The sequence below is a fragment of the Amphiura filiformis genome, chromosome 13 (assembly GCF_039555335.1).
Source record: "Amphiura filiformis chromosome 13, Afil_fr2py, whole genome shotgun sequence".
In the NCBI taxonomy this organism is placed as follows: Eukaryota; Metazoa; Echinodermata; class Ophiuroidea; order Amphilepidida; family Amphiuridae; genus Amphiura; species Amphiura filiformis.
Window position 1 is genome coordinate 13991814 of NC_092640.1, and position 24194 is coordinate 14016007.

A 24194-nucleotide genomic window follows, 5' to 3' on the forward strand; every position below is an offset into this window, starting at 1 on the left:
CCAGGATTGCCAAGATTATTAAAGGGGAGGGGGTGGGGGTACTTTTTTAATTTTGAAAAAGTGGACTTCCTTCCAGTGGATGGGGGAAATTGTAAAAAGTGGACTTCCTTCCCCAAATTTCGACCTTTTTTGACCAAAAAAGCTTTAAAAATCCGATCCACTGGCCCGCCGCCCATATGCATGCCTGCTAATTGAGTTCCAGTAAAATCATAGATGCCGCTTCTCAGTTTTTTGTGAGTCCAAATTCCCTTGTTTTTATAAAAATATTTGTCATACTACATATTTGTCATTCATTAATTTGTCATTTTACAAATTATTCATTAATTCGTCATTAAAAAAATTAACATTTATAAGTCGTGATTCGTGAATATATTTATTTAATTAATAATTAATTTGAAATGCTATAAATTGTTTCCTCGACATCCCAAAGAACATTTCAGCAGTTTTATCTTGAATGATAAATATTTCATATGCAATGACGATCAATTTTAATTTCTCACAATGACAAATTTTTAATTTGTCAAATTAGACCACTTTGTGGCGAATTAATCTTTTCAGTGTTTTAGTGTCTTACGCCATTTATTCATGAGGGGGGTGAAATTTGCTACCTATAATTTTGAGATGCTGTGACATGGGATCACTTTTGTATGCGAGTGAACCCCCTCCCCCGGTGGCAGCTTCCACCATCCTTCAAAGAACCATGCAGCGTATCTAACAGCTGACCCTAACCCCGGGGTCAAAACCGATTAATAGGCAGTACTAGAACTTGAAAAATCGGCAAAAATTCATAAATCAAAGGCAGTCCTTAGTTTCATTCTGGAAAACATGACGATCAAATCTTGTGAACTTTTATTTTTACATCAATTTCAATAATGTATTATTAAATGCCCATGTGTTTTCTATGGGTAACATACGTTACTAAGGGAAACATATTTTACCATTAGATTGAAAGGAGTACTGCAAGCTCTTTTGTTGACAATGCATAAACTAATATTTTTGCGTAAAACAATACAATGTCGCCTTTTAGTTCAAAAAGAAATATTTGTTAAAGGGGAATTGATTGCCTCAAAAAAGAGTTGAAAAAGAATTGACAATTTAGACGAAACTTACATTAGGATACTTTTCATTGAGCCTATTGTCAGAAACAGACACCCACACACAGGCGTCAACATTGGGGGATGATTGTATGGACCACCCCTGGTAAAGTATTAAGGGATTTACCCCCCCCCCCATCTACGCCTATGGTGTTTTGACCATAAATCCTTCAAACAACCTGCCGTGGTTTACAAAAGGAATTAATGCAAGATTTGAAAAACATTACCATTTTTCTGAGTGTAGTCATACACATTATACAAAATCAAATAAAAATGGAAGTTAAAGTATTCGTAAAAAATATAATTCAATGTATGCGACAAGATTTTTTCCAAGTAGGTCTACCGCGCGCGATACCGGTTTTGACCCATTTGGCCTGGTCCTCCAGAGGAGGCGGTGCCAATTATCAATCCAGATACAATAGCGCTGGCGGTCAATAAGTTTGTAGAACATTAAGGTATTTGAAAGAGGACTAGTCAAATTCTTTCTCACTCTTGAACATGGTCACTAGACTCACTACATACCTCAATGCACACGTCTCAATTTTTTTAAACCTTCTATGTCAACAAAATGGAAGTCTTCCAATTGCTCCATGAGCTACTCTTCAGTGAAGGCTCACCAGCATTGATCACCAGTAGGCCCTAAACCTGATATTATGAAGCTAGGACTTAAAATTCTAAAATAGGTTTCGCTAACTGGAGGCCATGCATGGACCACAATATGGTTGTTTTAGTAATCTGACCCCTCGGTCGTGAAAGGCAGCTTGACAAACTGAGAATAATGGACAAAACCGCAATCCGAGAACAGCCCCATTCCTACCACCAATCTTCTTCACTTGATGGCTTGCCTCAATTTTGCTATCAAAATTGTATGCCTATGATTGTATTTTCATTTGGCAAATGTTTTGTCATCAAGACTCTCCCTGTCCCTGAATCTCAGAAAACAGCGATGAAGACCTTCCACTCAGTGGTGATCGAGTGATGATCTTCTTAGGGGTGGGAGATCCGGGTGCTTCCACTGAATGGACTCATAATTCACGGTGATTAATGTATATGTCATATCACCTTAACCAAATATATATTAAACTTGTCTCGGTCTTCTAAGTGTATAGAAGGTGTGGACCTGATTATGTCAACTGGTCATGGTACTGGTAGGCATATCATCTTTGTGCATGCAGATTCTGGGACCCATGTAGAAGACACCCTGGAATACCCAAATGTTAATGGATTTATGTTGAAAACACTTTCATCAGAGATGTCATATTTTGTGGCTATCTGATCTTTCTTGTTTGGCTCTTTATCATTGTCAATGCCACTGTACCAGTAGGCCTACATATCATGATCATCAGTGGTGACGTCAGCTAGTCTTTTGGACCTTGGATGATCTTCAATGACGCTCATTCCATTCTTAAACTCTGAGGACCATTTCGTTGCTGTTGAATATCAAAGACTTCATTACCATTCAGGCCTGTTACCATTTACAGCAACTGTACCAGGCGGCGGATGACATGATCGAGCCGGCAACTTGTGAAACCGCCCGGCCGTATGGCATTTTCCAATATAGTCGGTTATAGTTTTGTGGGGTTCATTATCGAACCCCAACGGTTTTAGCTTGTATTTATATTATTTATCACTGCATGGTCCTATTTGTTTGTGATATTTCAAGCGTTTTAAAATTTCAAAATAATCCCATTCAATTACACGGTTGACGATGAAAATTTACTGAATTTAGAGAATGCAATGCGGCCACCACCTGAACTGTACATTGTTAAATTTCATTTGAGTTCAGTTTTCACCATGTCATGTTCCATGATAACCCTGTGTTCACTTCTGGTAGAAACTGTGAATGGAGGTAGGCTTCCTCTGAAGAGTGTAGGCCTACTAACCATATACAGTGATGCAAAAATGTAATATCTTGATTGTAGGCCTAATGTGTTGAAGGAACAAGCTTTTAAATAAGACCAAATTCAATACCGTGCGGTAAAGTAGCATAACTTGTTCAACAAACTTTTTGACCGCACCTCGTATCATTTCACTGGGGTCACTATCTTTACTACAAGCTGTATTTAACCGGTCTAAATTTTTATAGCAAAAAGAGCTCACACACAGTACCATGTACCAGATAATGAAATTCTGAAAGCTATTTTCTGCATTATAAACTGTCAGTTGATTAGCCACATGCGTAAAAGGTGAAGATCGACGGGCTTTTAAGTTCTGTGAGTATGACATTTATTTTGTTTGCAAAAGCTGAAGTTGCCAAATTTTGTTAAGCTTACATTTGCCTTTCTGTCATGTCTGTACGTCATGATGAATATGAAATTATGATGATCATGATGATGATCATGAATCATGTTCAAATGAATGAATTGCTTTCTTGAAATGTATGTAGTATAACATGACCATGATCGCTAAATGTATGATATTTACATGCATGTAGCTTCCTTCCTTCCTTCCATATATGTGCTTACCTCAAATGGTTGAGTATCAACGCACGGCACAGGCTTTACGTGCACAGTTTTACCCATGGTAGGTATTATAGAAGGAGCAGCCCTCGAATTAACCCACGGCACCGACGGCATGTTGCCGTGGGTGCCCAACCCCACTGCCGCAATGCCCTCAAAATATGTCCTTTACCGACGGCAGTCACTTGCCGTGCCCTCTAAAGAAGTTGCCGTCGGATTTGGTGACTGCAATGTTCATTTTGTACCAGGATTATTTGAGCCACGGTGCTCGAGAATGTGAAAAGCGGGGGGTGGGGGGGGGGGGGAGGATCGACAAATTATTCATTTTTTTTTACTACCTAGGCGTGAGATTATACTACCTTGGTGTGAGACCGTGAGAAAGTGACCCAATGCGTGAGACTCACGGCCAATGCGTGAGAGTTGACAGCCCTGGTTCTAAGGTCCTTGCCGACTTTTATTTACATTGATTTCCCCTTCTATGACCTTTTGAAGGGACACCTATGCTAAACTCAAAGCTGACCTCAGAAGACAGTTTTGCCGACAACCCCTTTGTGCACTCCTTTGTGATAAGTCTTGCCGACTTGTATTTACATTTATTTCCCCTTCTATGTGACCTTTTGAAGGACACCTATGCTAAACTCAAAGCTGACCTCAGAAGACAGTTTTGCCGACAACCCCTTTGTGCACTCCTTTGTGATAAGTCTTGCCGACTTCTATTTACATTTATTTCCCCTTCTATGACCTTTTGAAGGGACACCTATGCTAAAGCTCAAGGTAACTTTTGCCGACTTTCTAACTGTTTACATATTTTCCCTTCCATGACCTTTTTGAAAGGACACTATGCCTAATTAAGATAATTTATTATTTGATTTCTGGACATTTTTGAATTAATTCTTATATCTGTTGGATTCATTATACCCTCACTTAGACATGATTATAAATTCCATGGTGTTAAATTGGGTTTTTTTGCCGAAAATCATTGTCTGGTGGAGTAAAACAACTTCAAATCTATTGTGTTATATCATTGAATTAAAAACATATTTTTAGTGCATTCAGTCATAGTCACTAAATATTTTAATGAGCTAATTTGCATATTTTACCAAATAAGGAAACCTGTTTTGTAGTATAGGCCTACGCTCATATCAAAATATTTATGTAACATGATTAAGCTCATCAGTAGAGTAGACTATAATGACTTTATGCTTAATGCTTGTGGTGATAGCTGATGATGTCCAGGGGATGCTGATGTAGCATATATTATAATGAGCTAATTTGCATATTTTGCAATTTTTTAAGGAAAATACCTTAACCTTTGGTGTTAGAAAGGACAGAATAATTCTGGTATACCCTACACACAAGTATAAACCTAATCCAAATTGATATAGCTACAGACTGAAATAAAAGGGAATTTCCCAATTGTATACTTGCGAACTTCAATATTTGAAGACCAATGTTCGCTAATCACTAAAATCATCTATCATGATTGCTAACGTGAGTTTTCTTTTTACTTTTGAGAAATTGCCTTGGTGCCCTTCTCAAATTTTAAACAGTTGCCGTGATGCCCTTTTGAAATATTACAAATTGCCGTGCTGCCTTGCCTTTTCAATGGAAATCCAAGGCAATTGTCAACTTGCCCTAAAAAAGTTGCCGTGCCCCTTCAGATCCTTAATTCGAGGGCTGAGAAGGAGGTTCCACAGAAAAATCCTAATCCACTCAATAGGGTTAAGCCGATTACGCTATTCAACGCAAGTCATCACTTGAATGGATTTAATCAGTGCGGTCCCTCAAACACGGCCTTTGATGTTTATGATCGTTATGCGACAATATCGATCATCTATTTTAAAATTTAATTTAAACAGACCCCCCAGGTGACCCGTACCGGAAATGGATGGTATTAGTGCCCTTTTGCATCGGTCACATGATCTTCGATTAACGCCATTGTGTTTCCGAGTTCAAGTTGATTTACTAGCGAAAACCTGATCGAATTCCCTCATTTCCTTCCAAAGTTACGGTGAATTTATGTATTTTTTCTGATCATGATTAGTAATACTGGCGGGTGTCTGCGGGACTTTTAAACCAGTGGAAATGATTTGGAAAGGTTTTCCAAGACTGGCAATGTTGTTTCTATGATCCGCCAAGCTTGGCCATAAGAAATATTGGCGTTATAAAATTACCGGAAGTAAATTGTTTTCCTTTGTTCATGGTCACGGCCACAATGCTTTGTGGGTAAAAATGACGTCATTCTGCTTAGAAGTCGCGATAACGGTGGTTCATAACCGGCCAAGCTCAATAGATAAGAAGCTTAGCAAATCGATAGCAAATTCATACCTGATTGCTCAGTATCGACTCATAACGATCATAGTACAAAGGGAACTGGCATGGGTTCGTGAATTCTCCTTCTATTAATACCTACCATGGTTTACCTATGCACGATCCTGGAACCTAGGATTGATCCACAATTGTGGTTCCACAATGACTTGTTTGGTTGTATTGTAAATGTAATGGCAGGGGGCGGAGGGGAGGGGGGGGTACTTGGTGGGTACATGTGTGCCACTAACAGGTTGACCCACATTTATAATGCTAACTTTGACTTTGAAGGAATACTCTGCAACTAACTCCTCTGGAGACAAATGGTAAAAACTATGCCCAATTCTAGCAGTCAGATATCCTGATTTGTTTGACCTTTTAACCTTTTGCGATCTGCACTGTGTAGCTGTAGGAAACAGGTGCGTACTAGAGCACTGCACTTAAGTCATAGCACCCATGTTTTTGCTGAGTATTTCTCCTTTGTAATGTCAGCCACACCTTGAGAATTTACTGTGACATTACAAAAATGTAGACCCTTTGTTATTATAAACATTGCGTGTAGCATTTTGTAAGCACTTGTGTACAATCGAAACAATGAAATTTGGTGTGATTTGAAAAGTTTCAAATTCAAACGGATTATGCAGTCCAAATTGTATCTGCCTAAACATGCTCCACTCACCTTTGAGTGGCGGTCAGCGTCTCATTGGTGAGAATTTCACTCAATCATTAATTTCTGAATTTTTAAAATTTCTTTTTTCACTTACATGTAGTCCACAGAGGAGTAAGATAAGACAGAGCGCGTACCACCAGTCAAAGTCTCCGCCTCATCCGATAATGAGGGCCGATTGTTCCATGAAATGCAACAGGCGAGACTGCTACGCAATTACCGCGTATTTTCATGGTCTATCGCCGGGTCTATCGCGTAATCGCGAAAGCACGCAACGCTCTATCGCGTATACGCTGAAGGCACGCAGCGCGCTGGCGTGATTGTTTGACACAGCACGATCGAACAATCGGCCCTCATGAATATGCGAGAACTGGTACCATACAATACACGGGGACTTTGCCTGGTGGTACGCGCTCTGTCTTATCTTACTCCTCTGTGATGTAGTCTAACTTAGTGCTGAAACAATTTACGGTATATAATTTTTAAAAAAAATGCCCAAAGTAATGAAGACTCAAGCAAGTGAGGACTATTTTTGAGGTGAAGTTTTCTATTTTTGAGGTGATGTTTTTGTATTTTTGAGGTGATGTTTTCTATTTTTAAAGTGATGTTTTTGTATTTTTGAGGTGATGTTTTTGTATTTTTGAGGTGATGTTTTCTATTTTTGAGGTGATGTTTTCTATTTTTGAGGTGATGTTTTCTATTTTTGAGGTAATGTTTACTTTTTTTTTAGATGATGTGTTCTATTTTCGAGGTGATTTTTTTTGAGATAATGTTTTTCTATGTACAAAGCACAATGTATTCATGTATGAACATGATGAAGTATAATTTCAATGTTTTGTTCGCTCTTTCATAGCCAGCATGGATTTCCCAGACATACATTCCTTCAATCAGATTTATGATTGCATCGTAATTGGAGCAGGAATAGAAGGATCATCTACAGCTTTCAGATCAGCAAAGCTAGGATATAAGACACTACTACTTGAACAGGTAACATATTATGGCAATTATTACGAATCAGAAAATTCGTCATTTTCAGGGCTTGACTTTTACACACGCCTGCACGCCAATGGCGTGTACTTATGCTGTCAGGCGTATAACTTTCTAAAAGTGCACGCCTGACTGGCGTGGGGAATTTGACACTCATAGGTCACTCTATTTGGCAATTTAGCCTAAAAATGACATTTTTTGTTCTCTTTGTGCGAATTTATTCCAATTTTAGCTTCAATATGGCAAAAATTTTTGCTCGCTTTGCGCGCACTGGTACCATGAACTTGATTTGTTGCCAAAAGGCGTGTTTTAAAACTCCCCCCTCCCACATGTCAAAATGAAATTACGCCAAAATAAAGAACAAGTCACTAGCAGGGCTCACATCTAAATTGCTACATATATTACTATTAAAATTACTAGACTATCGTCTTCTTTTGGGCGTGTAACTTTTTAGAGTTACACACCTGACTGGCTATAGTGTCTAAAATAGTTAAGGTCGAGCCCTGGTCATTTTACATTATTCTTGTAGGAAATGGAATCATCAGGTTTAAAGGGGCATATAGCCTCATCCCCCACTTTTCTCAAAAAAGGTTGAGATTCAAATATCAACAAAAACAAAGGTATGTTTGTTTAAAAAATTTATTGCAGATTCATTTGCTTAGCAAAATTTCTTTTCTGTTAACCCTAACACCCATAAATACCACAAAATACCAAAATAAATTATTTTGTTTTTTTATTCTGCTTAACACCCTCAGTTTTGTTTACCGCATTCACGGGGGAGTTCTCATGGTCCGTCACGTATCATACGCTATGCACATAATGAACTGTACTATGCAGAAATGATGCCGGAAATTTATGATGCATGGAACAGACTTGAAGAGGAAAGCAATACCAAACTATTTCAGTAAGTGTAATACTAAGAATGGTAAGAAATAATACTGAGGCCATTTCAAGGACATATTTAATCCAGCCGTATCTAAAGACCTGATGATAAACAATGAATTGGAAGTTTAGATGTCCCATAATGTTCATGGAAAATCATATTTTTGATCATGTGCAGTTGATTTTACTTGTATTACCAGTATCATTTTAAGGTGGTACTACACCCCTTGATAAATTTGTGACTATTTTTGCATTTTTCTCAAAAAATAATAACACACTGGTAACAAAAGTTACATACATGTATATATTATAGGGGCAAGGAATCCAGTTACTACACTGGAATTTCAGTGACTCAAGACAAGTGGTACCTTATTGATGATAAGAAAAGAAGTACCACTAGAATGTACCTCATTTCTTAACATATATAATGAACCACTTGTCTTGAATCACTGAAATTTCAGTGAAGTATAAAAATGGATTCCTTGCCCCCTGCTTGTAACTTTTGTTACCAGTGTGTAGTTATTTTTGAGAAAAATGCAAAATTAGTCACAAAATTTATCACGGGGTGTAGTACCACCTGAAGGAATTATGTTAGTGCCACCCTTGGTGACAATGATGTCACTGATCCGTAACTAAGACAACCTGTTGAGTACTGATCCATACTTATTACGGCAACCTATTCGCTGTAGTAGTGATGATGTAACAGGATTAACTACCGTAGCAATAGGTCAAAACAATTTTTGAATATATCACCCTGCAAGCAGGTTGCACTCATCACCTGTTATGTCTGCAATCATAGATTGATTGAAATACCGCTCCTTTCAAAGATACTAATCTTACAGGTCCGAGTTATCATCATGATATTAATATTCTATAGAATTATGATCTTTATCCCTGTTCTTTGATGTCTATGGTTCAATCTACCAAAAAACGTTTCAAAAGCGTAAAAAGCGGCCAAAGTTTAAAAATCTTTCCTGTGTGGCTTTTCACCCTTTTTTAAACTTGGTCCCATTTAGAAAAGTAGTAATAACATGAAGAATGAGTCCTAATTTTTACATGCAACCATTATCAAAAACATTTCAAGGTTTATGTTTTATTATATTGCGTGATCATAAAGAGTAGTAGAGTATTATATATACTTAGCAAATTGACTGTGTGTCAACCTGCTACATATAGGCCCTACATCTGTACATAAGGCGCAGAATCGCACATGACGATGAAGAATTAAACAAAGTGAGTATTTGCTACAAAATACATTATAACGTCTATACGGAAAAAAATTTCAATTACGCACGAACATTAATTCATTTACTCTACAAAATAAACACTGACAACTAAGAAAACCAACAAGTAGCCTATAGATGACTTCGTATGGGTCTTTAGAAACTTTCATAAATGGGACCAAGTTTAAAAAAGGGTGAAAAGCCACACAGGAAAGATTTTTTAAACTTTGGCCGCTTTTTACGCTTTTGAAACGTTTTTGGTAGATATTAATTCTTTTTTGAGGTAAAAAAAAATATTATGCGCTAAGTGGTTCTTTGTAGCCATGCGAGGTGAACTAGTTGGATATCCATATTTCGCGGTTAATGGTGCTTTGTAGCCCTGCGGGCAAACTAGTTGGATATCCATATTTCGGGTGAGTGGTTTTTGAAGCTCCGAGGGCAAACTAGTTGGATATCCATATTTCATGTTAGCGGTTCTTTGTAACCCTGCGGGCAAACTAGTTGGATATCCATATTTCATGGTTAGTGGTTTTAACGACCGTAACCACCCCAATCAGCTGCATACCGCATCCAGCTATTTTATTTATCAAAATACTAGTTTTTTAATGCTATGGGGTTAACAGAATTATTAAAAAATTAATAGCTGAACCCAATAGTTCAGCCAAGGACTGGAAACGACATATTGATGACTTTATATAGAGTGTATTCAATAAACCCAAGGCGGAACGAGAGTTGCTAAGTAACCGCTATCCGAACCATAAACACACATGCATGATCAGACAACGAGTATTCAATTTCCTCATAGCATCCCACGTTGTTCACACATCAGTCGAATTTGGTGGTGTTGGTTTGTTAGCCCTCCAAGTTATAACATCGTTCACTTTGTGTTGAACATTGTATGTGAGCCTCGCTGTAATAACATAAAGATCAGTCTGATCAGTGTGATATCACAGAGCAGACATGAGGGCACTTGGCTCATTTGCATGGCAGTCGGACTCTCCATTGTATTTGATCATTTGTGTATGGAGTGCAATGGCGACCCGTCATTGTATTTGTTCATGTGTGTATGGAGAGCCACTCTTGGAGCCCATGGGACTTAGGCTAGGTCCTCAGGTAGAGTCAGACGCTGTATGTACTAGAAACGCCCATTCTTAATGATTCTGCGTTCATTCAATGTTAGCATTAAATTTGTATTGCCCGGCGGGCCGCGTAATGGAAAAACCTGAATTTGTTACATAAAAAGAAATGAAAATTAAAAAGGCAAGGTTCCACCTGAGTACATATTAAATGGGTGTAGAATTTTTTTGCAAATATATATATGAATTTAGACAAACATACGGGATATAATGAACCTTTGACATGACGCCATGATGACATGATTTTATTAGTCGTTTTTTATATCACCTATACCGTGTATCATAATACCAGTATTTGTAATTTTATATTATATAGAACTAATATTTTGCATCATAAATGCGCAGTTCATATGCACAGACGATTACTAATCTTCACGACTTCAAAATAACATGTTACAAAGCAGGTAATAGGTGCTGGCCTTGTCCTATTGTACTTGTTCATTTGTGTATGGAGAGCTCACTGACCTGTTAATAGAGGTCAATGGAATAGCTTCTTTATGGGGCACCTCTCCATCGGTTTCAGGGCGCAGTTCATTGAACTCAGCGGATTCTATTGCAAGTGCTTTTATATTATTACAAAACGGATCGTGGTTATTGCCTTGACAAACCTAATAAATAATTCATACCAGGGATGAATAAATCCAGGGTGCGGACATTTCATTGGTCGCAAAACCACCGGATTCGATACAAGTTTGCGTTGTAAATGAATGCGTGAATAAGAGTGTCATCCCCTTGGCGCGATATTTGATTTCTGAATATACTCAAGTTGCCGTTGAAAATGCCTACAAATCATCAAGATATTGCAATACTGTGAAATTGTGGCAAATTGGTATGATTTATCGCACATAATTTCTGCGTAGCGTGGAGAATCATTTACATAGGATTTGGGAGAAAAAATGTGATAATTTTAGGGAAATATAGAATGGCGGAAGAAACAAATAAAACATTTTCCTGGAATGTGTAGACCATACTCTTTCTGTTCCTATTGATTTCTATACTGAAATAATTCTTAAAATGAAGTTGTTGGATGATTTTAGTTGGCATTTCTAGAACGTAAACATGTAGGCAGATAGTAGAGAGGCACTCTATTCACGAGATTTCTTTTCCAACGCCAAAATAGCACGAATTTTGGTGGTTTTGCAGTGAAGAGTGTCCGCACTATCGATGGACTACGTAACTGTTCAATAGGTTTTTGTAAATGAGCTAGTGTTAGTGGGTAAGCTGTACATCTCTTTTTGCATTGTTAAGACAACCACGCTAGGTTTTTCGATCAACGTACTATGCGTGTTTGGTCAAGCGAGGATAATTTGTAAAGCAGCAAGTAATGGTGAGGATGTTGCCCTTTTTAACTACTTCTGACTTTTGATTTAGCCCAAAATGAATCAATAAAATCGTGTATAAGATATTTGTGGGGATATTTGGGCTATTACAACAATTTAAATAAATGGGCACTTCTGGGTTGGATATATTATAGACTCTATAGAATTTAAGTATGATATATTTTCGATGGTAAATATATTTTCACTTTCAAAGTTTGTAGTTTTCATAATTGCAATTTCTTAATATTATATAAAAGGTGAGAATAAGACTATAAATGTAAGAGTATGGGATAATTTTGATTGTTAATAAATGCTAAACGCCGGCGGTAGACATCAGCAATATCAGGGATTGCCGCAATTCTTGCAGTAGCTTTTATGAATAGAATACAATAGTGGATACAATAGCGGATACAATAGCGGAACAATAGAGCTCTCTTACGGGCAAATAAACCTCGTCGCGTTTTGCTAAATTTCACTTCTTCTTTTTCATGAACTAACCGTTATTTATTTAAACTTGTGGCAAAACTTCGACCGAAGTTTTTAATGCAGAGATACTGTGTGAATGTACTAGTGCAGTGAAATATATTCAAAAATTGTTTTAACCCATTGCTATGGTAATCCATGTAGATTATGGATAATGTCTGCATTTTCTACTAGCACAACGACTGTCATCTTGCAAATAAAGCACCTAGCACATTGGACTTTGCACCGTGCATGGGCATGACCAGTTTCCTTGATACTACATCCTTACGTATGGATTCTGTCAAGTATCGTTGTAGAAGTTGAAGTATCTGTGTAACCAAGCAGAACTAATTAGACACATGATACAAGTGTCTGTACCATGCTTTGCACCCTGTCTAATATCTATATATATTACATTTATGGCATTAACATTAATTTTAGTGACAAGAAAGTTACTATTGTTGCCAAAGACACTGTACACACTGGGAGGCCGGTCAAGTGCAGATCCATCGGAACACGCTTTTCAATACGGAATAAATGCTAACCTCATTGTGACATCATCCAAGCAGCAAACTTCATTTCGCATTGAAAAAGCGTTATCGGAAGGATCTGCAGTCGACCATTCTGCTGGTATAACCAAGCTGTGTCATGAGGCAGGCAAAAAGTAATCAAATTTCGTCATTGGGCAGGAAAAACCTCATGTGTCATTGGCTCCTGAACATGCTTAAAGCAAAAGCTCCTGGTTGGCAGTTTTGTTTTAAACTTATTCAGGGGCCACAAACACATCTAGCAGGTTTTCCTGCCCAATGACAATTTTGAAATTTAACATTATTTGCTTATTTATCTTCAGCACTTTTAAACCAATTGTCTTGATTTTCTTATAGACAAACTGGCTTGCTCTTAGTTGGGAAGTCCGGAAACAAAAAGGTTGAAGAACGTATCCAAGTACTCAAAGCTGTGAAGACGCCATATGAAGAGCTCACACCACAAGGTCTTCACAGACATTTTCCAGATGCGACGTTTGGACCAGATTCCATTGGGTGTATTGATAAAATGGGTGGTGTACTTAGGGCTGATAAAAGTTTAAAATGTTTTCAGGTAAGGTATCAAAAACAAGCCCAACCCAAGATAACACCAAGGTCGTTTCCTTAGGCAGCCCCAAAACCAAAATGCGAATATTTTAATTTTGTATTTTTTATTAAGTCAAGATTGATCCTGAAATTTACAAAATTGTAAATTGCACATATTGATAGTGAAGATAATTATACTTTACTATGAAAATTTATGCTTAGTGTTGCTCAGTTTGTGCAACACTGAGGCTAAAGGCATAGACCAATATGAAACACTTACGCACCGTTGATACCATCTATCTATTCCGTTCTCTGGAATAATGGCTAATTTATTGTGATTAATTTCATATTGGATTTTTGGCGATTCACAGCGAGTGATATTTGTTTTTATGGCAAGAAGAAAATCGCAATCCAGTTTAGGCAAGCATGACTGCTTGTCTCAAATTATTGCTCGCCTCAAACAAAAAGGCCCGGTTTTAATACGTTACTACACACATTTAACATCACTAAAGTCTCTTACTTTTGAATTTTACATTCCTTTTCCCCATTTCCGTGGTGCAGAACCTTTAAAAATGTAGCATCTTGAAATATTAGAATACCCGTGGTATTCTGAAAAAAACCCTGTTGGACCTGCGCTGAGCACCTCACTAAAGCTGAATTTATACTCGATCGCAGAGCGATTGCGATGTTCCGCTTTTGGAATGCGATTGGCAATCGCAGAATTTTGCGATGCATCGCCCGTCGCTTTTGCATTTATACTTATCACGGCGTTAGCGATTGCAGACGACAATCATAATATTTTAAATGCCACAAAATACATTTTTAGAACATTGATTGCTGTCTATAATTATTACCTTGAATTAATTCATCACTGAAAGTTAATAATCGAGAAAGGTAAATTAATTAGCAAAATAATAGTTGGTTGCATGGAAATGATTGGTTGATGCATTCACATGTCAATCGTGTTCAACTGGAAAAAGCGACATTCTTTTTGTCTCAACGTTTTGTATCAATTGATCAGCTTGAGTTGATGCTCAGATAACGGAAGTAAACACTGAGCTTGTGTGAGAATCACTTTTCTGCAAAAGCGATTGAGTATAAATTCAGCTTCATGCTTGTCATCTTGCTTCACTCGGCCCAATAAACAACTTGCACCATATCAGCCTAGTGACATCCCTACGTATCTTGTCTTTTATACAGGATCAGTTTGTAGCACATGGAGGGATTTTACATGATGAAGAAAAAGTCTTGGAGATTCTACCTGGAACTCTGGTTACCGTGGTAACAAACAAAGGCAAATACAGAGCAAAAAGTGTGGCTATTACAGCTGGACCATGGTCATCAAAACTACTAAACCCAATTGGTCTTGAACCCCCTATTAAGGTATGTATAAGTATTATAAGGTAATATAAGGCAACGAAAAAAAAACCCTATCCTACGGGCCCGACCGACCCAGATTTTGCATTTTGGAGAATTTGTTGTTGTTGATATTTTGCTCCATAAGGAAATGTATGATTTCCATAAGGTTAGGGAGTTTGCATATGTGGATGTGTGTGGGTGTGGGTGTGGGTGGGAGGGGGTTGGATGTACATTATGTGGTTTGGTTAAAACTTTGAGCATTGAATGATTTCCTATTTCTTTTGATAGGTTTGGAGGGTCAATGTGTGCTTCTTCAAGGAGAAATCCATAGGCACATATTCAAAATGGCCAGTATTCTTTGATTCAACAGATAGTGGATTTGCTTATGGCTTCCCTAGTATAGATTACCCTGGTTATATGAAGGTAAGGTCACAGACCTGTGGTAAGGCTAAGGAGGAAATGTAAGGGCTCGGCAAAATTGAAAAAATCAATTGTTCTAAGGGCCCAAGTTAAAACATATTGACCATTTTGGATTTTGGATTTTTATTATTTGCTCTAAGTATGAAAAAAGTGCTGTTTTGGCCAAGTTTGATGGAAATTGCTGTATACATGTAAAATCATCTGTTTTGGGTAAAAAGTAGATATATTTGACTGAAACGATTGAGAGAGGCAGTAGGGGAACAATTATTTACGGATTTTGGTGATTTAAAAAAACCCACCTGACTGACCCTACTTGAAGGGTCCACCCGTAGAACAGGGACGTTTGCTTGTTCGGCTTATACTGTCTCCAATAGAAAAACATTTGATGCTACCCCAGGTAGATAACACTCGTAGATACCATCAATTCAATCTTCAGGAGATAGCACTATTGCTGTCTTTGGTAGACAGCATTAACGCTATATTTGCTAGATAAAACATCTTCAGTAAATAACATTGATTTAATCTGTAGCAGGTAACAACAATGCTATCTTCAGTAGATAACGACAATGCTATCTTCAGTAGATAACAACGATATCTTCAGGAGATAACAATGCTATCTTCAGTAGATAACAATAATGCTATCTTCAGTAGATAACAACAATGCTATCTTCAGTAGATAACAATAATGCTATCTTCAGTAGATAACATTAATGCTTTATTCTGTATATAGCAATAATGCTATCTTCAGTAGATAATAATGCTTCAAATGATAACATGAATGTTATCTTCAAAACAATGCTATTGTCAGTAGATAACAACAATGCTATCTTCAGAGTAGATAACAATAATGCTATCTTCAGTAGTTAACAATTGTTATCTGTTTGATAGACAACATGCTATCAGTAGATATGCTGATGTTATCTTCAATATATGACATTAATGCTATCTTCAGTAGATAATAATAACACTCTTCAGTAGATAACTGCTATATTCAGTAGATACCAATGCTATCTTCAGTATATAACATTAATGCTATATTCAGTAGAAAATATTGCTATCTTCAGTAGATAGCAATTATGCTATCTTCAGTAGATATGCTATATTCATTATATAACAATGCTATATTATGTAGATAATAATGCTATCTTCTGCAGTTAACATAGTTGCTATTTCTGATAGACAACATTAATGCTATCCTCAGCAGATAACGTTAATATTATCTTAAGTAGAAACCAATGCTATCTTCAGTAGATAACAATGCTATTTGCAATTTTGCAGTAGTTAGCACATTTGTTATCTCTTTGGTAGACAACAATAATGCTATCTTCAGTAGATAACACAACACTAATGCTATCTTCAGGTGATACTGCTGATGTTATCTTCAATATATGACATTAATGCTATCTACAGTTGATAATAATGCTATCTTCAGTAGATAACAATAATGATCTCTTTCCTATCTTCAGTATAAAACAATTATTATATTTTCAGCAGACAGCATTAGTGCTATCTTTAGTAGATGATATTAATGCTATCTTCATTAGATAACATTAAAATAATGCTATCTTCAGTAGGTAACAATGCTATCTTCAGTAGATAACAGTAATGCTATCTTCAGTATATAACAATAATGATATCTTCAGTAGATAACAATAATGCTATCTTCTGTAGGTAACAGTGCTATCTTCAGTAGATAACAGTAATGCTATCTTCAGTAGATAACAATAATGCTATCTTCAGTAGATAACAATAATGATTTCTTCAGTAGATAACAGTAATGCTGTCTTCAGTAGATTATATCTGAATGTCCTTTATTGTGTAAAGCAATTGTCTGGTATTCACTTATCTTTGTTTGTTTCATGGCACATACAGATGGGCTATCATTATCGATGGAGGGAGATTGACCCTGATGAGCGTGACTACAAAATACAAGGAGAATCGCAGGTTGATATTGAATTCCTGAAGAAGTATGTAAGGAGACATTTTCCTGGATTAGAAGCAGAACCAGCCATAGTGGAGACTTGCATGTATACTGTGAGTAGTGTCCTTTAACCCCAACTCCCAGCCTGATTTTTGCCTAAAATGGAAGGAAAGAAGAATGAAGATGAAGAGAAAATTTGTTTTCCCCGTCTGGGATTTGACCCACTGTCCCCCCGGGTTCCAACCAGCAGAGCAGGTATAGCCAGCCATGTGTGTGACCCTTGCCCGGCCAACATTTTCGTGTGTATATGTATAGTTTGGCAGAATTGCACAATTAGCTCATGTGGGTTGCCTGGTCTTGCAGTCACTTTGTGCTGTATTGCTTTGTATGGTCTAGTAGTATTAGGGTAACTTGAGGTCTATTCAACTTTGTTTTGTATGGTTACTAAACCCCACCTCCCAACCCGATTGTGGAAGGAAAGAAGGAAGAAAGAAGGTGAAGAGAAAAGTTGTTTTCCCCACCCGGGATTTGACCCACCGACCCCTCGGGTGCCAACCAGCAGAGTGGCTATAGCTGTTTTGTATGGTTACTTTACCCCAACTCCCAACCTGATTTTTGCCGAAAAGTGGAAAGAAAGAATTAAGGAAGGAAGAAAGAAGATGGAGAGAAAAATAGTTTTCGCTGCCCCAGAATTTGACCCACTGAAAAGAAAGTCATTTCAGTCTGTGTACAAATTGTGAAGAAATAAACGAGTGATGTTTTTTTTTATACGACGTATTTCTTCTTTAGTGCACACCAACAGAGGACATAATCATTGACAGGCATCCAGTGTACTCAAACATTGTATATGCATGTGGATTTTCAGGTAAGTTCACAAGACTTCCTCATATACATCCACATACCGTATTTCCTGGAATAAACACCCCCGGGGTGTGCAATTTCCAAACGGGGGGCGTTTATTAGAGGTCATTTTTAGCACAACAATTCCTGTTAAAATCATTAGGTAAGCTTAAAAGTCACGCTAAAATGACAAAATATGAACTAGAAACACTGACTTTTGGTTCACTTCCGGGTTTCCGATGCAGATTATCTACTTTATTGTGTCAAAACTTTCTTGTTAATGTTAAAAATAATAAAAAGTGCCATGATCTTGTGTGTAAAGCAAAATAATGAAGCTGTCAGAACTTGTAAGTTTTGAACACACTAGTGTGATTGTCACACTACATGCAAGATTCCTGTTGGGGCTGTCTGCATAGGTACATCATCGCCAAGTCTTGGCTGGGATTGTGTAGTACCAGGGAAGTACTAGTACCAGTGCAGTACCGCTGTTGGTGGGTCCTGTGCAGTAGCAGCATTGGTACTGTGTAGGTAATACAATTGGTGATGGTGTATATGTGCAGGCATCCACAATAGGAATCTTGCAGTGTATATTGTTTGATATTATAAATAGGTATATATCAGCCCACCCTACTTGTAAATGTTCTTTGATTATGCCTACAAAAGAAGTTATATTAAATGAAATTTTAGAGGAAAAAGGGTATACCTTGCATAGTAAATCATAGTGTTTAGGGTCCTTTGAGAATAATGTTGCATGGCATAAAATTAGTTTACCTTTTGAATTTTTATTTTCCCCAGTTATTATGAAGGGCTTTAGGGTCAAGAAATAAATGATTTACTTGCTTCTATTGGAGGTAATACCAAACCTCTTTATGGCAGGAAATTGCATTTGTCATAATACTTCTTTAAGTTAAACTTGTTTAGGTACATTTTGAGGCTTCCTGGTCATGCATGATACCCCCTATCAATGACCAGCAATCTCTCAGTACTAAGCTGTACAGCATTGGGTATTTCCAGTTGATATCCACACACCCTATGGAAGACATGACCTTAATCTACTAATGGGGAGTGTGAATTTCAAAAGGGGTTACCTGAATGGGTGATTTGAAATCTACATCCCCTGTGTAGGAGAATTAAGGTGGCTGTGTACTCTCAGACATGCATGTAGTAAAAGTGCAATAACTTTGTAATTATTCGCGCAAAACATATAAAAGTATACATTTTTATGAAGGCAAGACCTCAATAAATCTTAATATAAATACAGACATGGGGTAAAAACAACAATTCTAAAGAAAATCACAAAAAGTGAGTTGTTGGCAATATTTGTTAGGTACATCATAACAAAGAAACACTCTTTCCAAAATATTTTATTTTGTTTTTAGCTCAATCTTGAGGCTCCATTCCAAAAACGTTTTTTTTTTTTTTTTTTTGATATTGGCCTTATTTTTTGAGATATTGACCATATAAGGCATCAAAGTGAACTTTTTGAAATAGACCAAAATATAAAAAAATGAGAAAACCGTTTCTTGAGTCGATCATGCTTTTTACGATGATCATATTTGCTTACCTATAGATGCTGTATTTATTGAGTTATCGTGTACCTAAATCGTCATTTTACCGAGAAAATGAACATTGAAATAATGGCCGTTGAAGTTTAAAGTGGTCACATTTTGCACTTTCATCGAATCTCACAGGAGAATCGACAGTTTTCGTTTTGAAACTTATATTACGTGAACATCGGGTAAATCCACAGCCCCTTGAGAAGTTTAAGCGAAATCCATTCATAACTTGATATTTAAATCGGGGAAAAACTTGAAAAACCCACATTTTATCAGCTAAAACGGAGCCATTTGACCACTAGGTTTTTGTGAAATCAGTGCTTCCGTGCATGCAGATAAGCGTCGCTTATGCGTCGCATATTTGTGCGTTAACAAATTGCGAGATACGCAACGCGATGAGTTGTTAACTTGCGCAAGTACCTTGCTGGTACAACAAAGATTTTCTTTCCTTTTCAATTTCAAACACGAGTGGAATAGTGAAATAAAATCCTTAAAATATTGCAGTTGGAGTTTACAAATCTGGATTTTCATTCCTTGTATTTATAAAAAACATAACAAGGTACAAACATATCATAAAAACTCAATTTTGAGAAAGAAACAATGGCTAGAGTACACAGCCGCATTAAGGTCATATCATCCATAGGGTGTGTGGATTTCAACAGGAATATCCCATTATTGAACCATGCAAAACAAAACTAACAAAAATAAAGTATACGCCTATAATTTAATATTTTTCATTTTTTATATAATTGCAGGTCAGGGCTTCAAATTAGCACCCATCGTTGGTAAGATGCTGTGTGAGATGGCTTATGGGAAACAAACCAGCTATGACCTTACACCGTTTACTCTCAAATCACTACTAGCTCGATCAAAATCAAAGTTGTAGTGTAGGAAAGTATATGATGTATTCAGATCTAAATTGAAATTTATCCAAAGGATGCTAATTTTTTTTATATTAAAAGTGTATTTTATGTAAAGAGATGGGATAGTCAATACAATACTGATTGCCAAAGCCATCGTGTGTGCTTTTATGTAACTTCTCTCTAGTCTGAAGGGTCCCTAGTCCAAAGGTTCTCTAGTCCGAAGGGTCGCCAGTCCGAAAACTAAATTAAGCTTTTCTAAGTCTGAATATAGAATAAGTGTTAGTGTTAGGGTTCAGTTTAGCCAGTCTTATTCTATCTTCGGACAAGCGAACCATATTTATTAATCGGACTGGCGAACCCTCACACTAGAGAACCCGATATTTTCAGAATTTGGACTAGCGAATGGTAAATTTTGTGTTCGGACTAGCGAACCTTCCGACTAAGGAGCCTATAGACTAGGGAACTTTTGGACTAGAGAGTTGTCACTGTGCTTATATTTAAGCTGCCAATGAAAAGCCTTTTTAAATAATCTTTTTAAATAATCTTTTTAAATAATCTTTTTAAATAATCTTTTTACAGGGACATTCAGATATCTGCCCAGGACCAAACATATTGTCGAATTTTCTGAAATCACTTAAAGTGGTTGATAAATTGATGGAATACACTTAACCATTTTCTCTTTTCTCAGAAATATCAAATGAATTTATGAGGCTTGGACATACTGACAAAATAATCTGAGAGACTTAAAAAATCAGGAATTGTTTTACCACGTTGTTACCTGGGTAAGCTGGTTCAAAGCTGGACAGGGGGCATGCCCCCCTTTGATTTTTCCATGGTGGGATATCCCCTAAAATGCTAATAGAATACAAAATGGAGCAATAATTGCTTGTGCATCTTCCATTTTAGCCCGAAAGATACCATGTTTTGAGCCAAAATAGGGTAAAATTGTAAAATTTGTGCGCTTGCATAATGGTGCCAACAACCAAAATACACCTTTGCATTTCCATAGATTTCTTTTGACAATGGGGGGAGGGGGATGGGGTTTGAAAATTCTTGAAGTATAGTGAATCCAGCACCTTTCGGTGACAGGATAAGTTGATGGTTGATGTGCACACGAATTATTTTGGCACATTGGAGAATAAGTGGTGAAATATGGCGCAAAAGTGGAATAAAGTCGCACCAAGCGAGAAAAAATTGGCACTTTTTAGGCTAAAATGGCCAAATACCAGGTTAATATGGTCAGAAACCCACATACAGGCATCAACATGGGGGGGGATGATTGTATGGATCATCCCCCTATCAAAATTTCATCACCTGCAATTTCCCAGTAACACCAGCACAAAATATGGTCATCCACCCTAAATATGAAGGCTTCTACAAGTGCAAAAACAATGATGTGTGTGGGGAATAGTGTAGTTTGGGATTGACAGATCTATGAATGTCCCTTTAAAATAGGATATTCCAGTTGAAAACCATACACCCCTATGGAAGACATGACCTTCATCTTCCACGCAGGGGGTGTGAATTTCAAATGGGGTTACCTGAATGGGTGACTCCATTTGAAATTCACACCCTCTGTGTGAGACATTAAGGTCATGTCTACCATAGGGGTGTATGGATTTCAACTGGAATAGCCCAATGCAGTATGTAACCAAATACAACTCAACCTATTGCCAAAGTAAAAGGTAGTATGCAGTAAATAACACATATAACAGATAATGCCTATTTATATGAGAGGCAGCTATTGATATTGTCATATCTCAAAAGGCTGCCTTGTATGACTTTTTGTATTATCACCTTAGGCCAAAAAATAAAATTGTTTGGTTGCTCTTCCAAGACAAACATTTGGATGGGCCGTAGGTCAATCCTTTTTTTTTTTCATGGGCTCTTCCTTCATTTTCCCTCCATTTTGAAAAAGGCTAGTATTGACAAATGCTTGATCATTTTATGTTAAAAAATTGTGTTTTTTTGGACTGAATTTAAATGCAAATACTGCCTGTTTTAATCAAATATGCATTTTTTTAAATAAAAGGAGTGAAGAACAAATATAAAATGTCTTTGATACTGTTCAAATTTAAGATTTTTCTAAAAAAATGATTGAAAAAGAAAAAGATTTCTCATTTTTTGGTCGGTCGCTGAGGGCAACCAAGCAATTTTTTTACCTTATTTTGAAATACAAAATTAATTGTTATATAATAATGTTAAGGTATTATCACACTATTATTATAATCCCATGTCCATTCATAAAAGAGAGAATCATGTTAAATATGATATATACTGCGCCAATAAAGTATCCTTACAGTTGGAAAAATAATCATAATTTTAAAACTGAACAATATTTGGGTAAATTTGTTTTTTTAATAGATGCACTATTTAATCCTGCACATTATGACACCACATTGAATCAAATGTGACTTCAAGAAGCAAAGTTACAAGCATTTGATTAGACGAAGGTCCAGTTTTAAAAGTGACAAAACTGGCCTATTCAAAATTCCACAGACTAGACATCTGGTTTGAGAGTGGTGAATGGCAAATTTATGCGTTTGGCTTTAATTTTAAAAACAAAAGGAATAAAAGAAAACTGAAACAAAAGAACTGACAAATAAAATGAAAGTTGTGCAAAATATAGAAGTAAAAACTGAAATAAAAACTGTTTAAAATAACGCTCCATTGAAGAAACTGTGTTGTCTCTTTGTTTCGCTTGTTGGAATCTTTTTACGCCTTGTATAGGCCACTAAGGCCAGTTTGTCACTTTTAAAATTGGACCCTTGTCTATTCAATTGCTTGTAACTTTACTTCTAGAGGTCACATTGGATTCAATGTGGTGTCATAATGTGCAGGATTAGATAGTGCATCTATTAAAAAAACAAATTTACCCAAATATTGTTCAGTTTTGAAATTGTGATTATTTTCCCAACTGTAAGGATACTTTATTGGCGCAGTATATAACGATGATGATCACAAGTCAGCATTTTCAGATACGAGAGTGTGATTGGATAGATGATTTGTAATGTTTTCATTCAAGCAAACAACAATATTTGTAAAAAGTTTTTGTAAACATTTAAAAATGTTTTTTCTTGATTTTTTGCCAAAATGTTTTTAAAAATCTATAATAAATTACTGAGTTGTATAATGATCATGAAAACATAAAATGTTTTGTATGAATAATTATTACATTAATATTTTTCTAAATGTTGTCAAAAATTATTATGAAGTACTTGAAGTACGTTTAGAAATATTTTGTTGATACTTATATAACATTATGTTGGAATGTTTTGCAGCAACTTTTAAAAATGTTATTAAATTATTTGTATACCCTTTATATAAGCTGACATTGACAATTGTTTTGGCAACCTCTTCTAAACCTTCTTGGAATCGTTTACAAAGGCGTTTGCATTTGCCAGGAACCTTCATCGTTCATGACTTTTTATTTTGAATATGTGGTGTCGCACATGAAAATAAATAATGGACCCATTGGTGTGAAGTTAGTATAATTTATTTTTGTATTCTAAAAAATGGGATGATAAAAAAATAATGTTTTAATGAAAAACAAACAGTGTGTTTTAGAAGTTTTGAAGAATATTTGTGTCAAAAATAATCCTATAGATTGTAAACACAATCATTTTTAG

At 36.5% G+C, this 24194-nt stretch overlaps 1 protein-coding gene across 1 annotated transcript; it reads left to right on the forward strand.

Moving 5' to 3' along the window:
- The first annotated feature begins 3183 nt into the window (after positions 1-3183).
- Positions 3184-22841, forward strand: LOC140168025 (peroxisomal sarcosine oxidase-like). Its single transcript, XM_072191329.1, has 9 exons — positions 3184-3307; positions 7381-7514; positions 8270-8418; positions 13421-13634; positions 14807-14989; positions 15254-15388; positions 17258-17419; positions 18096-18171; positions 20458-22841. The coding sequence occupies exons 2-9, from the start codon at positions 7386-7388 to the stop codon at positions 20586-20588; spliced, it is 1179 nt and encodes a 392-aa protein (XP_072047430.1). The 5' UTR covers positions 3184-3307; positions 7381-7385; the 3' UTR covers positions 20589-22841.
- Positions 22842-24194: the final 1353 nt, after the last annotated feature.